We start from the raw sequence: 18,063 nt of genomic DNA, 5'->3' as shown, positions 1-18,063 counted from the left end.
GCAGCTTGCTAAATCGTGACTCAGAATGGCTTGCTACTCTGGGTATGATCTGATTTACTTGCAGTAATGAGCTTTCACATGAGACAAGCCAAGGGGAAAAAAAAAAAAAGGACATTCCTACCATCATTGGTAACCATAAGTTTCTTCAGCTAGACTATTGTCAGTCTTCTCCCAGTACAAGAAAGACAGGGAGCTGTTAGAGAGAGTCCAGAGGAGGGCCACAATGACAGTGAGAGAGCTGAAGAACCTCCCCTATGAAGACAGGCTGAGGGAGCTGGGCTTGTTCAGCCTGGAGAAAAGAAGGCTGTGGGGGTGACCTCATTGCAGCTTTTCAGTACCTAAAGGGAGCCTACAAACAGGGAGAGAGTCAAGTCTTTACAAGTAGATAATGGGAGGACAAGGGGAAATGGTTTTAAGATGAAGGAGGGAAGATTTAGGTCGGATATCAGGGGGAAGTTCTTTACCAAGAGAGTGGTGAGGTGCTGGAACAGGCTGCCCAGAGAGGCTATGAATGCTCCATCCCTGGAGGTGTTTAAGGCCAGATTGAGCAGCCTGGTCTATATTAAATGTGGAGGTTGGTGGCCCTGCATGTGGCAGGGGGGTTGGAGATTCATGATCCTTGAGGTCCCTTCCAACCTTGGCCATTCTATGATTCTGTGATGATTCTCCAAGGTGGTGCTGAAATTTAGCTTTTTTAAATGTCATATTTTATCAGACTATCTTCAAATGTAACAGGTGGAATATTTACCCACAAAGCCAGTGCAACCCAAACCATCTACTTTCTGAAAGATCAAGCACCCCAGACAAGCAGAGGAGCCTCTGTTTGCGGCCCTTTGGACTGTGAAATGAGTTGATCTTGGCGGGCAAATTAAGAGTGAAGTGTTTCATGCTGAGCGATCTCTTTTTGCTGATGCAGCTTTACTGACCATGGAGGTAAAAGTTCTGTTGCAATGTTACCACCATAAGACTCATATTCAGAAAAAGGTCCTGCTCTGGCCTGCAAAAAGAGCCCAACCCAGCCTATAGGCTCAGTGAAATACTTTCTTGTTGCCCTTATTAAGTTCTCACATTAGTTAGAGCTATGCTCATAGCTGATGCTGTGAGGACCATCTTTCCACCAAGCCGCTCATTTTGGGGCATTCTCATGTCTGGGCAGCAGATAGCTGCATTTCACCATTGAGACCGCTAGAGCCCAAAGCAGGTAGAAATATTTGCTAGAAAGCCATTTTCCACGTGCAAACAGTAGGTGATTTTCAAACACAGTGAGCTTAGCCTCAAGTATTTTTTTCTAACTATACTTGTCCTCCCGAAGTGCTAATACATGACAAATCTCTTGAATTCTATTTAAGCTGCTCTGAGTAATCTTCACTAGCAGGATGTGAGTAAAGAGAATACTGAAAGCTTACCTTTCCCACTCAGCAGGTTCAAAGATTAAATAAAATAAGTAGAGAATTTTCCAGAAGCCCCAAAATTCATGCTTGGGGGGAAAAAAAAAAAAAAAAAAAAAGATGCTTTCAGAAAAGCATTTTTTCCCCAGTTCTCCCTCCCTCAAATGATGAGGCCCAAACTGATCTTTAAAAACAAAACAAATCTTTTATCTGGACCAATGTTTTGATATGAAATTTAAAAGTAGGGATTCAACTGGATTTTGCTCCATTTACCTTTTAGATGCAACCAGCCTTGAAAGGCTGGGCAAGATTTCCACATGGAAACAAATGCCCTGCACATAGGATGGGCACAAGGGGAGGAGGTCCAAACTCTGGATCAGGCTTAGCTGTTGTTCTTCCTTTTCAGCACATTCCTGTTTTAGCCAAATGTTGCCCACGCAGAGAATTGGGTTTAATTCCTCCCAGTGGCTGATTTAATGTAGACCTGTTCTGAAATAGTTGCAATTCAGTTGGAATTCATAGGCAACAGAATATTGGTCAAAATACGTCTAGAGCAAACTTGATTGAAAAATGGGGAGGTAAGGAGCAGTCACGTGACATGGATGAAGGGGGTTTGGCTTCAATGCCTGGATTGTGTTAAAAAAAAATAATTAAAACAGATAAAGAAAACAGAAAGTAATTGAATATATATTCCCAAACACTTCATTTTTATCTCATTTGAGCCGTTTGACCTTTTGATGTCTGCTTCTGGCCCGAGGGTGACATATTACACCTCTTTGCATGTACTGTCAGCATGGAAGCGTAATGAAGCATGAGAAAACCTGCACTGTGGCTGATGCAAGAATTTACATTTTTTTTATATCATGAGAAAGAAGGAAAGATATCAAAGTTCGCTTCAAAGAGCAACCGCCCTTCTCTCCCCCTCCCAAACTAAGACCCAGCAGAGCGTGTCACAGGCAGCAGATGGCACAGCTTGTCATGCATCGCTAGAAATCTTGGAATCATCTTCTGCTGTGAAGGGAAGAGTGTGGGTCTGCCTCTTCTGAAGCCCCAGCTGAGGGCTTCCCTCTGCACACGTGTCTTCAGCACAGCCAAGATAATGTTGGGATTGCACAAGGTTGCCCATGAGATGTAGTGCAGAAGGAGGATTTGGCATCTCTGGGAAGATACGTGGTCCCTTGTCATGCCATAAGAATATACACTGTTCCTCACCGCTTGCAAAGGTGAAATGTATCCATTCTTCATCTTTTGAGCTTTGTTGCCCGGTTTGGATAAGACAAACTCTTCCAGAGTGGCTAAAAGGGCCACCTGCCCTTTGCTGATGGCTGTGCCTTTGCAGTGCTCAGGTGAGATTGCTTTAGCACCGTTGGGTTCTCAAGAGGAAATTCCTCTTTTATCAGACAAGGCAGAAGGAAAGCTCCACATTTTGCTGAGGGTAGGAGCACCCTCCACAGGTTTCTAGCTTTTGCCATGAGGAGCCAAGAAATGAGAGATCTTGAGCCTGGTTTCTCCTACCCAGGCACCAAGAGAAGGGCTTGCTTCACCTTCTTCTGCACTGAAGCCAGTGTCCCACAGCTGCCAGCATCCCAAGGTCCATGAGACCAAGGTGACATCAGGCTCTGGTTTCTCAGGGCTGCAGAAGATGTCAAGGCTGGATTGTGGCATAGCTGGGAAGGGAATGATCCTGACAGGAGTTCTGTCAGGCTCTGCTATCAAGGATATACGGGCAAGGGCTTCTGAATGCTTTACGGATGAGCTCTGTGAAGCTCTGCTTATAAATCACAGCAGGTCTATCGGAAGTTGTATCCCGCCTGACGATGGTGGAAGAAGTCAGCTTCTCTGTTTGGGGTGGTTGGTCACTCCATCTGTGAAGTACACCCAACCTATGCTTCCCATGGCTCCTGTGAGGCTCACTTACTGTATAGCTTTTCTTTTAAAGATGTGGAAGAAAGCAGAAGTCCTTCCTCAAACTCTACAAAAATTAGAAATAAGGTTGCAAGAGACTCTCTCTGCTATTACAATACACAGTAACATGGCCGTGTTTGGTTTTTCTCTCTGTTACTGTCCTGCCTCCTTGCTCTACTCCAAAACTGTTGAAGGACGTATCATTTTCACTAGTACACACATTTCGGTGTTAGCATTGTGCTAGATGTGGCAGAGTACCCTGATTTTTCTTGGCTTTCCCAGGTATTTGGTAGCAATTAGGCTTTGAGCCTCTTAAAATGCATGTTCATTGCTTTACTAGTTTACTTGCTTGTGCATACAGGAGAGGAGTTCGTACAGTGGCTGTACTACGCCTTGACTTGTGATTCCAAACCAAGGTAGCCCGAGGTATCTGATTTAATACCTCTTTGCTTACATGGTAGAAACATTGTCATAGGATTTCTCGTGCTGTATGTCATGTCAGTAATTGCATCCCTTGTGGGGAGTTCCTGTACATGTCAATAATTTGCTTGTCCTATTACAAGAGAGAAATAAGGCATGCATATTCCTCACACTTGTAATTATGGCACTTGGTGCTCTTTGCACTCCTGTGCTTATGTTGCTAAGCAAAGGATCAAACATGACTTTTTAAATTGAATGGTATTTTGCCACATCCTCGCCCAAATGAAGTATGTTCTGGGATCAAAGATAAACTCCAAAACAATGGTTGGCTTGTATTTTCTGTCTTTGGTGTGATGTGCTCACCCACTTCATCCCTTTGAGCCAGATCTTCTGGTGCTGCAAAATGCTGTTGCTTTGGTATAACCCAAGGGAGCTGCGTTGGTCTATACCCACTGATATCTGTCCCTTTACGTCAACAGCTAACATACATACTAAGTCCCTGTCACGTGTGAAGAAAACAGATGGCTCTTGTGTTGGAAATAGCCTCACATCTCATTCCTTTCCTTGTTTTTTGTTTGTTCATTTTCCCCTGTCTGTCTGTGTTCAGCTCCTTCCTTTTCCTCCTCCTGGTGCATGGACCCATGGCCCACACAGCAGAACTGTGTAAGAAGCATTTTGAGTTTTCCACTCAAGATACCTCAACTTGATTTCAGTCAGATTAATTAACCCTTCTTTTCCCTTGCCACCCTTACTTTTGGTGCATTATGCAAGAGTAAAGTTTGCCTGGTGTAGAATTGGGTTATGAACCAGGCTGCCATTAAGAACCCATTCCAAAACTGGATTGCTCCCCTGGCTTTGGAGGGATCAAATAATTGACTTCCAGCTTCCAAACTGGCTCTGCCCTCCTCTTTCCTGAGATGTTTACGAACCCTGTTATTTTTGGACTGGGAAGGAGGAAGTGCAAATATAACGTGTGTAAATAGTTGTCACCAAACAATGTGCCCAGTAGCTTTAGCTGCACATACTGCAAGAACGTCCTCTGATGTTAACAGTGTAGAGCCCTGCTAATAGAAAACATCTAATGATACAGGTGAGAGCTGCAGCAGCACTCGGGTGGAGGCAATTTGGTATTGCTTGGTGAGTTATGACCAAATTCAGCATAATTCCACTAAAACAGCACCACAGCTGTTTGTTTGGATCTGAGGGCAAGGGGCTCATTTTCATGGACATGAGAATTACACGCCTACATTTGCATTGAGGAGAAGAGACTTCTGCAAAGACTGAAAAAAATCCCACCAACATATGCTAGACAGAAAACTTGATCTTCCCCCAAAATAATACAGCCTCAGTGCAAATAAAAAGCTAATTGATTTGGAACAAAGCCAGTTACAGCGATTTTTTGCAGCGGGTAAATTTACTGTGCATAATGTGCCAGATTTTATCTGTATAAACAGAAACGGATAATTTCAAACTCTGCTAATACCGCTCTGAATTTTGCATCTGAATTAACACTTCAGTGCCACTGCGTGTCTGTGAGTAATTTGGAGTGCTAGCGGGGAGAAAGGCTGCTGCTTTATCCCCCAGAGGCGCGATGAGCAAAGCCCCCTCGCATGCTGCCTCCGACTGACTCCAGTCCTTTTCCGGGGATGGGGGGATTTTCTGATCCTGGTAGAGTTGACCAGATCGTTGGGAGAGGATCCTCCATGACTGACAAGGATCGGACCAAAGGCCCAGCCGAAGGGGAGCTGCCTGAAGACCCCAGCATGATGGGCAGGCTTGGGAAAGTAGAAAAACAGGTACGTTGGGGTGTGAGGGGTTCCTGTCCGTGGGTATTACCTGCGTTGTGGTGTTGTTTGGGGTTGGGTTTGTTTGTTTTATTCCAATTGGATATAATCATTTGGAAGCAAAACTAAGAGTAAGCAATATTTGCAAATGAAACAATGGGTTTTATGGAAGGGCATGAAATGTCTTCAAAGCCTCAGAACAGTTTCAGGCACTCAAAAGTCTGTTTCTTACAGGCTTTCTGTTTCTTTTTTGAAGAGTCTACCGAAAGTCTGTTTATGAAGATGGCATGGTGCCACTCTGTTAGACGAGCCCATGAGCCTGGCTGCTGCGGCTGCTAGCCTTGCTGAACATGGAAATCCTCCCAGAGAGTGAGACCCAGAAATCCCACTGAGCACCTGAGCCCAGGCAAGGGCCAGATGCAGCAAGGAACTGAGAGATGTTGGAAGGATTCAAGTGTCCTCCAGCTTTCCTTGAATTTGATGCGTGACAGATAGATCACAGGAGATTAAGGAGACCTGCTAATGAGGAGAAGAATTAAGGGTTGTTTCAGAATATAACAAATATGTACTGACAGTTCTACTTTGGCGTAGGTTGGTGTAGGCAGTAAGGTCCAGGCCCACGTTTGTGCCTTGGTGGACTGGAAGCTGTTCATCCTCAGAGGGATGTAGTGCTGGAACTGTGGTGTTTTGCAGGTTCAGTCGATGGAGAAGAAGCTGGACTTCCTGGTGAACATTTACATGCAGAGAATGGGTATCCCACCAACGGAGACGGAGGCCTACTTCGGGTCCAAAGAACCAGACCCGGCCCCTCCCTACCACAGCCCCGAGGACAGCAGGGAGCACATTGACAAGAACGGCTGCATCATCAAGATCATCAGGTCCACCAGCTCCATGGGTCAGAAGAACTTCTCAGCTCCTCCGGCCCCGACCAACTCGTGCCCGCCCTCGACGTCGTGCCAGCAGCAGCCCTACCAGCGGCAGAGTCACGGCTCCTCGCCCGTCGGAGACCCTGGCTCGCTCGTCCGCATCCCACCTCCGCCCTCCCACGAGCGCTCCCTGTCAGCCTACAGCGGCGGGCACAGGGCGAGCGCAGAGTACCTGCGGAACGAAGACATTACCACCAAACACCACGAGAGTGCCCTGAGAGACAGCGACACGTCCATCTCCATCCCCTCGGTAGACCACGAGGAACTGGAGCGCTCTTTCAGCGGCTTTAGTATTTCCCAGTCCAAAGAAAATTTGGACATCCTTAACAACGGTTGCTATGCGGCCGTGGCCAAAATCAGACCCTACATTGCAGAAGGGGAATCGGACACCGATTCTGACCTCTGCACGCCCTGTGGCCCTCCTCCCAGGTCGGCCACGGGTGAGGGACCGTTCAGTGACATGGGCTGGTCAGCCCCCCGGCAGTGAGGGCCCCGTGCAGCCTCAAGCCATGGCTGAGTCCCGGCAGCTGCCCGCTCCAGCTGTCCTCGTGTCGAACTTCTCAAGGAGACGGACAGCTAAGGGTTTCCTCCATCTAGGACATCCTTAGCTGCTGGATGCTTTCTTGCAGCTTACTCTGGGGGGCAATGAGCAGGCCCAAGCCTGCGGGAGTGGAAGAGGTCACGGTGGTGAGCGAACTGGAGCCGTGAAGTCCGGATTTCTTTCATACTCTCTTTCTAAGATCCTTAGGTGAAATTCTTTCATGGTGCAGGATAGGCAATTTGCATTTCTTGGGAATGTTCAGAGATGTGGGGCAGGAATAAATCACCCGGCCAGGGCTTTTGGAGGTCACATCAAGTGGTAGTAAGCAGTGTCACATGGCAGTTGCCATACCGTGGCACTGGTGATTACACCTTTCAGTATTTTGGAGTCGCAGAATGAACACGTGTCAGTTTCTAGCTTAGATTTCAGGTCGCATGAAAATTGCTGGAGCGATATTACTCTGTGGTTTGTCATTAACAATCAGGAAGATGGGAGAGTTCCAAAATAATTCATGTAAATTTTGTACGTGTCCCTGGAGGAGTGGGACAGTGGCTAGAATATTTGTATAAACAGAAGTGGGACAGGTTAGGGGAATGCTCTGAACCAGCATGGTTTAGAAATTCTCCTTGTCCAACAGCTTAGGAAAATGAAAAACTCATAAATACGAGCTTGAATGCAAGAGCTGAGATAACCCAGGGAACACAGAAATAAGACAGAGAAGGAGAACAAGTGACTGTGTGGCTGTAATTTTATATTTTAAACCATGTATTATCTTTAATTATCTCTCTCCTTCCATTGACATGACCTGGAGGTGCTTTGGAAGCAAAGGCAAACCGAAGGCAACCCCTCCATAGGGTTGCCATGGTGTAAAACTGTTCTTACGGCCAGCAGGGCTGTCGTGGAGTCACAGCAACAGCAGTCTGAAGGGAGATATGCAAGACGCTGCAGTTCCTGCATTGCTGCAAGCTAAGTGCTGAGCTCCATCCTTTTGAATTCCTGATGGTCAGAGCAGGCCCTTTTCTTACAATTTGCATTGTGCCTGAACACTTTTGCACACACTATGCCCTGTGAAAATCCTCCCTTTCTTCTTCTGCCCTGGCAAGAATCTCACATCCCTGTTCTCTGGACATTCATTGGCTTGTTTGGATCTCTTGAGCTGAATTAAGAGATACTTCTTTGTTTCTTCATGAACTTTCAGAAGCCTCTTAACTGTGTGTGCCCACAAGTTGTGCCAATCCAAATCTGCCCCATTTTGTTGTTCTTGTTTGTCTTGGAAGGATCATCATGTTGCTATCAGGAATTCCAGCAGTGTATTCAGCTGGGGGAAGGTGAGGGGAAAAGTGATGCTCAGTGTTTCTTTTGGGACCAAAAAAAAGCCACAAAGTGATCTTTTACATGGATAGAGAGATTTTTTTGCAAGAGAATGGATTAAAGTGTGCTTTGGGATCCGTCTCCAAGCCTAGGACAGTGTTGTGCCTCTGATGCCTCTTGTGTACCTACAGCCCAAATCCTCTATGTGTTTTTTGCAATAGCCAGGGCTGTATCTGATTTTAAACCCCATCTCTCCACTATCTCCCCATGCTGTACCAACAGCTTCTGAGGGTATTTAGGTGACAGCTTAATTTCTGCGTGGCCTTTGAGAGGTTGAACATTGACTTGTTTGGGTTGAAGAGAGAATCACGGCTTCCTCTCCCTGTTTGCTTGGCAGCAGCCAGGTGAGACCCAAACCGTTTTGGCCTTTGGGAAGATGTGGGTACATCTGTGAGCTTACAGACGGGAGGTAAAACCACCCTTTGGTAGTGCTTGGACTGCAGTGCAGGGCTCCACGTGGGATCAAGGAGTGGGGGAGTAATATGAGTGTAAAATAGCTGTCGATTGTGCAGATATGGCCCTGCTGTGTTGCAAGGTTAGATTCCTTCAGGTAGAGCAAGATTTTCACCAAATCAGAGATAATAAGCATTTGCAATCTTTTTTATTATTATTAATTTATTTTTTTTGTTTGCTTGGCAGCTACTTTTTGAGACCTGCTGGAAATTTGGCACAGAATGCTCCATATAAGGATGAGGGTGATGATTTGTGGTCCTATTACAGCAGAGATGTTTGCCTGGTCTTAAGCATAGGTGACAAAGCCAATAGTACTTCAAGGCACAATTTAAGTGGAATGTAATTTTCATCATGCCCTAAATCTGAAGCTCTGTTGGCTCTGATTTGAATGTGCATTTCCCAGTTCTTAGTGCAAAACCCCTTTCTCTTGCCCAGCTGATGTTATATCCTCTAACACAGGTAATGCCAGTGTGTCCTGAGGAGAATTAGTTCCACTGTGTCTACTGTAAGTTTGCCACATTGCAGTCCTTTACCTCCTTAGGGACTACATAGGAAGAATTGTGAGCCCCTCTTTAGACCAAAGTCTATAAAGATTTCCTGACTTGTAGCTTTAAAATGTTTTACTTCTGTCCCCCAATCACAGAAAGCAAGTTTTATGTCTGTACAGCATAGATCGTATCTTACTGCTACAAATTTTGTCAAGAATTGTTTGGAAGAGATAAGCAATGTGGCATTCTGATCCATAGCATCATTTCAAAGAACTTCTGACCCCTTCGACCATAGCCATCCCATAAATCAGCAGTTCTTGTTCATCCTGGCAAAAAGGCTTGACCTGGATTTTTGGGTTAACTTTATGCCAGAATTGATTCCAAATAATGCTCTTATTTCAAAGAAATGATTCATGGCTGTGTGAATGGGAACAGAGCCTGCTTTAACTAAAGGTTTCGTTCTTTATCAGCAAAGCTCCTTGCAAGGCCTTCACTTTCAGTCCCTTGATTTCCCCTGCTCGTATCACACACTCCTGGTGATAATCTCCCCCCAGAAGTCTTAGCCACCAGGTTAAAAGAAATAAATTAATTTTACTTTGCTCATAAGGCAGTCCCAGATAAAGACTCTTAAAATGATGTGCAGGCCAACTTTGTCCTTTTGCTGAGCCTCTCCTGGGCTGTCTTTGCTCCCCTATTCCTCCTGTGTTTGGTTTCTTATTTTTTGTCAGACCCCAAAGGACTGAAAGAAGCTTCAGGCCATGCTAAATGTGAACACAGGAGAGCTGAAGAGCACTTGAAGGCCCAATTTCCAGCAGGCTATCTTGAACTGCTCCCGAGCTGCCCGTGCCCACGTGGACACAAATTCTACAGATGACTCCACCTGCGGGATGGGGTAATTGCTGACACACTCCCTGCCAAGAGGGAGGTCAAGTTGCCTGAGATATCTGTGACAAGAGATGTGGCCGGAGATGCTGCAGGCTCCATGCAGGTGGCCTTTCCTAACGTGACTCTGAGACATAAGAACAGAGCACTAGCCATAAGTCGCATTTCCCAACATTTGGGAAGAGACTTTAATGTTACTCCAGTGCAGATTTTGTATGTGAATTTCCTTGTTGACTCATTTTCTTATTAATAATTTTTAGAACAAGAATATCAAGGAACTCACTGAAAAAATAAAACAAATCCTGTTCAGCTCAGAAAGCCATTACAGTTCTTTAGTCAGACTATGCGATAGATCAGGTTTTCTAAAAATGTATTTTGTTTCAGACGCTGCTTAATAATTCCAAACAAATTCTGCGGGGCCATTGCTCTTTACAGATAAATAGGTATATTTTTACATTTTTAATTGATTTTTAAGATTTTAAATTGAATTTTTAGAACAAGTTTGTATAATCTACCTGAAAAAACAGAGCATTGCTGCAGATGCAAGTGCTCCCCTCCCTTACTGTTACCCAAGAGAAAGGGAAGACATATTTCTTCCTTCTTTTCTCAGGAGGGAGCTACTGCAAGCCTCATTTCCTTTATATCCTCAGACCATTGTGGTCACAACAACATTACTACGAAACACAAAATGAAAGCGTTAAAAGAGAAACTGAAGTTTCAGTCCTGCCAAGGCCAGAGGAGGAAACGTGGGGTCAGGTTCAGACACCTCGCTGGGGCCAGGTGGACACTCGGATGGTAGCACTGAGGTGAGGTTTTCTTGTTTCTCAGCCAGAAGGTCTTCCTCTTGCCTGAATAGCAACTGCTATGGCCTTGTGAAAAATTCATCTTATGGAAGACCAGAAGATGATACTGGCTTGCCTCAGGACTCCCCTTATAAGAAATTCCTAAGGAATATATACGAGTTATCCCATATAAAGGCCCGTAGCACTGAGAATTACTTTGGGAATGTTAAAAAGCCCAGGAATAGAGTAAGTCTTTCTGTTTCTCCACCCACACTCATGCAAGCCTTCAGGTTGGGAGAGCCATCAAGCTCCCATCCTTTCCTCCCCAGACACTGCTCCTGTGCCAGCAGTGCTCCGAGCCACAACTGCACACCCTTGTCCCTTTCTGTTTTGATCAGCTTCCTTTCCATGTATGAGGAACAAGGAAATCAGATACAAAAGCTCCTTCACCTGCATGTAACATTGAGGCTGCGACGTGGAAGGATGTGGCCCTGGGGTGTAAAAGCAAAGTTCTGCTTTTAGCACACAAACCTTTCTGTCTCACAGCGCAAAAGCTGCTTAGGGCAAGGGCTGTGGGTTGGTTGGTTGGTGTCTTTTTTTTTTTTTAAACAATAACAATAGGGTTTTTTAAATAATAATACGATAATAGTAATACATAGGAATCTTCTTTAGTATACCTTTAGTGTTTGATGCCCCAGTGACACAATACTGCTTGCCTTATATTAGTGTCTAGAGGGAGAGGGACTACACACGTTTTGATACCGTATTAATCACGCTTGTAATTTAGGCAGCCCCAAGGAACGGCAGCTGCAGGAGGAGCAGCCGGGTCCTTTTTAATGTATGAATGTGCTTTCCAGCCTATCTCACTGACTGTAGTCTCAATTTTGCCTGCTACTGCATGCAGCCTGAGATGAGTAGACAGCAATACGCTCCAGCTGTATCTGCACTCCCAGATTGCTGTAGTACCTGGAGAGGGGTGATGTAGCTAAAAGTATCTTTCTGGGAAAAGGCCAACCTCCCAGAGACCCATCACGTAGGGTGCTGCGGTGCTTCTGTAGGTAACACTGATATACCAAGTGTCTTTCATGCTGCGACTGATCATTGCCTCATCCCTCCGATACAGCATGCACAAACACCACTTCTTCTACTTGTTAATAAGGAGTAAAAAACACACGTTTGTAACCTGTGGGCCATTGAAATGTGTATATGGGGAGAAAATAAGGAAAAATATGTGAATTTTTTTGGCTGTGCATAACAAGCTCCTTTCCACCCAAATGCCTCTGAAGAAGAGCATCCCAGATAGCTCTTCCCAAGAGCATGGAGGAGCAGGCAGAGCAGGGCAGGCGCTGCCAAGGGCAAAGCCCTGACCTTCATTTAAGAGATGCCATTTGATCCCACATGTGTGGGACTTGCCATGTTTATCATTCCCTTAAGGCTCTCTGGTGTACACGTGCATTGTGCCTGCAGCCAAGCCCAAGGGGCAGGGGAGAATACAACTCCCAGACTTTGAAAACACTCCTTGGAGATTTCATTGACAGCACTTGGGGATCCTGGGAACCCTGCAGCTGTGCCATATTAATATTTCACATAAGCATTTCTTACTCTCTTTTTGGAGGGGCACTGAGCTGCCTTCATATTGCCATAAAAGTTTTGCCACTGCTATCACCTGCCATGATAGCAGACTCACAAGGCCTTCAGGATTTGCCCACATTGCTGGTGTTTGAAGTCTCTTGTATCACTTGTGATGCTGCTGCAATCAAGTTTGCCATTGTGTCTTTGCATTCCTTGTCCAGACCACATACAAGTGAACGTGCAGTGCCAGAACTCTGCTCTGAGACTTTCTTTTGGCCTGGCATTTCTAGATGTCCCAAAGAGCCTTTATGTCCTGTTAGCACGACAGTTTTGCTTTTTCTTTGTCATTTATTTGCTTCCTTGTTGAGCTTCCATGGCCTCAGCACATCCGTGGTTTGTTCTTCTGGAGCCTTCAGTGCAGGGATGGATGGATGGGGTCTGCTTTGCCCATTCATGCAGCACCCTGTGAGGGTTTGTCCCTTGTTTAGAGCAGACTGCGGGGAAATAGGGATGGGGGTTGAGGTCTGGTTTTTGTACCAAATTGAAGGTCTCAGAGAAGAGCTCACAGACTCCAACAGTTGTTGATGCTTTTGCTCCCTGAAGCAAGAGCTGCTTTCCCCAGCCCCCTTCAGCAGTGCGCATATGTGGCTTTGCATGCCAGCCTCCAGCTTGGTAACAGGGAGACTTTGAAAGCAGCTAGTCCAAGCTGTGCTATTTCCAAAGCTGCTGGGGAAGCTTGAAGCTTCTTCCTCTCTCCTCATTTCTGCAAATACAGCCTCGGATGAATTGTTCAAGCAGCATCTGTTTGCCTAGTCCTGAGAAACTTGAGCTAACTGCAGCTACAAAGTTTTCCAAAACTCAGTGCCAAGCTCGGGCTAGATTTCACCTGCAGCTACGCCTATAATTCTAGGGCAGGGTTAGTGATTTCAGGTAGGAGTCATGCTAAGCTCTCCAGTTGGGATGGTTCTGGCCCAAAACCAAGGCTGAATGTCTTGCTGCCGGTGAAGCCTGCCCTGGGCTTTCAGCTCCATGTGATACTGCTGAGTGCGGGCCTGAGGAATCACTCCCTCCTTCCCACTTTGCACAAGGAAAGCTTGGCACAAACCTTGCGAGCCAAGATGAGACAATGCCTCTGTATTTCAGCATGCTGTGAGCACCTCCCACTAAGGCAGAAGCGGTGTTTCACTGTAACCTCTTGAATCTGACCATCACAGTGAGCATCACCCAGTATTTCACATGCGCAGTGATGCTCCTGAAAGGGATTTATTGCAGATGTGAGTATAGAGGGCTCATTCCTCTAGCATCTTTGTAGACATTGAGTTCAGTTCTTGCTGATGGAAAACTCATCAATGCTGGTGACAGATCTCTTCTGTCCTATTCACGCCGGTCCAGCATCTCCCCTAGAGCTGAAGCTGCTCCTGTCTGTGGGTGGGACATGGACCATTCTGTGTTGGTTACTCTTCCCCACTACCTGGCTCCAAACCCTAAAATTCAAATTAAGATTTTTTTTTTCTCCTCCAAAAATGACACCTGTGTAGAAAACCTGAGACTTTCAGGATGCCGGGGGCAAAACAAGGTACAGCTGATAATTACAGGGATTTTGTTATTTTAAATCACGAGCAGATTTTAAGCATAATTGCAGTTGCTGTGTGGTATATCAAATGCTTTAGGAGACTCAATGAATTATTCTCATAAATGTTTTATTCTTTTATCAGTAATTTGTATAAGTGGGTGCTACTGCTCTTCCACAGCAATGCCCCTTAAGCTAAAACTGTCTCCTTCTCCAGTATAGCCATTGTATGTATGAAATTTATCTTGCTTCGTGTCAATTTGGCACAGTACCCACATGTACTGCACACAGATTGCACATCACACGCACCTGGCTGATAGCTGTCCTTAATCGTAATAGGCCAGACAAAGCATTACCTATCTGGTTAGTGGTGTGACTCAACATAAGTGGCACAAGGGGAAAACAAAGATCTTATTTTGTTAGGAAATACACCGTATTCCAATGCTTCTTTAACCAGATTTTACCAGGAAACCAAACGAAGGGAGATTGTTTCTGCAATGTTACTTAAAGACAGCGGAACGAAACCAATCAAACAGCTCTAGAACACTTCACTGCTGTATTTCTATGTATTCTTCACTGCTGTTCATCTGAACTGTAAATTCTGTACAGATTGAATGAGGTTCACAGTCTGTCATGACCTGCGAGATAAAAGGACAACACGACTTTGGCTGCAGCTGATGTCTGTTGTTTGCACACATGCATATCTTGCTGTACGTGTGTGTATGCAGACACATGCACATATAAGCTTTAAGGCAGAAACATTTGCATCTGAGATGCATGGGGGAAAAAGAAATTCTTTCTTTAGTAGCAGGAGAGTAGGTAAAACCAAAATAAGAGACTATTTTGATAGCATTCCTATCTAAAATTAAATCTCCAATTGTCCCTATACTGAGATTTCAATGACCTTAAACAATTTCCCCTATAGGATTTAATTTTGCCCATAATTTCACAGATAAGAGATTGGATGGAACTTATTCTTCAGTGTTCAATGTAGTATGAAGAGCTAACCTTTCCAGCTAAATGTTGTTGGATGCCATTGAAAAAAAACGTAACTAAATTTTTACCTGAGCTGAAATTCACCTCTAGTTCCGAAATTTGTAAGAGCCATTTAAAGGTACCACACCAAAGGTATGCTCACTGCTGGAACACGTCACCATTTCCCTGAGATACCTTGAAGCTATCACAGTTTACAGCAGGATGTGGCTTCTTTGGCTTTACAAGGGCCAGAAATGGTTCGTGCACTTGTCCTGAGGATGAGCAGGGAGGTGAATTTTGTGCTGGGATGGGCTGCTCTCACATTGCAGAGAGAAGGTGCTGCACACACTCACCTCCTGCTCATCAAAATCTCAGGCTCCGCTGAGCACCGAAGTTCGGTTGTCCTTTAGAAAGCAAAGGCAGCTGCTGCTTTGCTTCCTTTCATTTGCTCTGTTGCCTTGGCTTTTTTGCACTTTTGTTTCATCTCCAAAGAATCTCTCATAATGCCTTTGGTACTTCTGTACAACTTTCGAACGTTTTGTATGTAATTGAATGGTACACACTTTCTCTTGTAATATAGCAATCGGACTTTTTTTTGGTGAATGTGTAATTTCCACTGTACATTTCCACCATGACTTCGTGCAATGTACATTTTCTAGGGACGGATGCCAAGGGAACAACCTGTAGTTTTCTAAGGAGCAGAATGACACAGACACAGATGGTTTCACATTAGCACTGCAGAAGAGCAACGTAGCCCAGGCTTTTAGCATTGAGCATGACACAGGGTGTACCTTCACATGGATGACTGTGACAGCTGCAAAACTGTCTACGTGTGATATTAGAATCAGCAGCGATGGTTGCAATCAGAAGGGAAATGGAGGAAAATTAAATAATCACACTCATTAATTTAAGCCTCGAAGCATCAGAATGGAAAATTTGCATTCAGTAAAATTACCAGAGATTTAACCTTCATGAGATGAAATACACATTTATTTTTCTTTGCACTTCTTGTGTGTACTTTGTTTCTTTGTTTCTGATGATTTCTTAGTGCTTTGGGGACATGCTTAATACGGGATGTTACTGAGGAGGTGTGAGATGGTGGCTGAGGGGCCTGGCATCAAACCTTCACTCCTCCTTCTCTGGTTTCTAACTTCTTTCTGACGTCTCAACTCAAGCTCAGAAATCTCAAGAGCCCTTAGCTGCAAGGACAACATCCATTTGAAGTCCTTGGAATATATTGATTTTCTTATGGTCTGGCATCAGCCACGTCCTGACAGATAAAGGATGGTTCCTGCAGCTGTTTGCCCCCATGCCAGCTTCTTATCACCGTGCTCACATAGAGGCTGGTGTCATCAAAGCAGGCTCAGAGCCAAGGAACTGCACCTTTATCTGTCCCACACGTTATCTTGCTTACCAGGTGTCGGTCCTAAATTAAGAAAGCACACGCTGGATTTTGGAGAGCACTCTCGAGGATTAAAGTGAATGGACTGATGCTATTTTCAATAGCAAGGCTGAGCGATGAAACAGCAGTTTCATGTTGCAAGAAAAAAGGGAAAAGCAAAACCCATCCCTCCACATGGATGGTTTTTCCAGAGATAAACAGTGAGAATTGAGTCCTTGGATTTTAGAAAGCATCATGGGACAAGGCTGTGACATGAGCTCAGCAGGAAGAGTGGCTCATTTTGGGCACAGCAGATGACTTGGCTGTGAGCCTCCAGCAGTGCCCATCCTCCCAGAAGCTATTACAGGAGCCCAGGTGTGAGCCTTTCCCGGAATGGATGTGGCAAATTAAGGTGTACTTAAATAACATCGTTATATTTTACCTCGTTATGTTTTTTGCTGGTGAGATAAACAGGACTGCAATCATTCTGGCAGTTGTATGAAAACACGTGCATGGTCTTCTCACAGCTCCAAAAACACAAAGGCATTGAGGTAGCCCAGCAGCACACCTACGTGGGTTTACAGCCCACTGATTCCAAAAGCAGCTGTTTTAGGAAGTGAAGTAAAAGCTGTTTTCCTAATGAAGCATTAGGAAAATGCTTCATTAAATTATTTGGGGTTGGAGATGTATATGTAGTGACAGGGCGTGAACCTCTGCAGGATGAGCTCACCGCCATGAACTCCAGCAAGGTTTAAGCTTTGTTCCTAACAGAATCCCAATGCTGGTATCTCAGTGCCTCATTCACTGACTAATTAAACCATACACTGTCCTTGACAATTAAAGACAGATTTCCTCCTTGCTCACTGGCTAAGCACAAGTCTTCACAAGCACTCAATGTAAGATGTCAGTTCTAATTCTGGGCAGGCAGCTGAAGACACCTGCAGTTTCTCTGCCCAAGGAGCAGCTCCAGGCTCTGATCCCACTAACACACCTGAGTCCAGCACTTCAATTTCCAGCCCAGGCAGAAACAGTAGTACTACTAATGGACTCCATTTTCCTCTCTAAAACTGTGCAATAACTCAGCAGCAGAGCCATGAATGAAGTCCCTCATCCCTTTAATGCTGCTCCACCACTGCTCTGGAGCACAGCTTCCCTCTATTGACTTCTTGGCAGCAATCTCCTTTGCCATCAATAATAATGTAATGGTGGTTTTGGAGATAAAGTGTCTCTCCGGAAAGAGAAACCTTCTGAGCAAAAGCAGTTGCTGTTTTCTTTTACCTGCGCTGTACTATAAGCAAGTTAATAATGCATAGCTAAACAGAAAGACAGACACCAGAGCATTAGGAAGAGCACAAGGGACACATTTTAAAGGATAATGTAACTTGGCATGAATAAAGGATTCAGGAGATAAGAGAACATGTGATTTTTCACACAAAACACGAGTAATTTTTTCTCTCCTTGCCCTTGATAGACTCCAAATGGGAGGCTGCAACTGAAAACCAGCAAGGTTGTATTTCAAATCCACAAATTTAGATGTTAAAGAAAACAAGCAGATGCCCCATCTCTTCCCCCTTTGGATCTGCCAGCTGAGTCAGCCCCATTCTGCACAGAAGACCAGGTGCAGG

At 45.0% G+C, this 18,063-nt stretch overlaps 1 protein-coding gene across 2 annotated transcripts in view; it reads left to right on the top strand.

The window, feature by feature from the left end:
* Positions 1-15,983, top strand: part of KCNQ2 (potassium voltage-gated channel subfamily Q member 2) — a 66,308-nt gene extending 50,325 nt beyond the window's left edge. For both annotated transcript variants that reach the window (XM_085241753.1, XM_085241751.1), the window contains 2 exons: positions 5,386-5,509; positions 6,191-15,983. In XM_085241753.1, coding sequence (XP_085097879.1) covers positions 5,386-5,509; positions 6,191-6,910 — 844 coding nt within the window. In that variant the 3' untranslated portion in view covers positions 6,911-15,983. The remainder of the gene's footprint in view (positions 1-5,385; positions 5,510-6,190) is intronic.
* Positions 15,984-18,063: the final 2,080 nt, after the last annotated feature.

The sequence above is a fragment of the Meleagris gallopavo genome, chromosome 22 (genome assembly GCF_905368555.1).
Source record: "Meleagris gallopavo chromosome 22, MGAL_WU_HG_1.1, whole genome shotgun sequence".
Lineage (NCBI taxonomy): Eukaryota > Metazoa > Chordata > Aves > Galliformes > Phasianidae > Meleagris > Meleagris gallopavo.
This window is presented reverse-complemented; position numbering and strand designations above follow the sequence as displayed.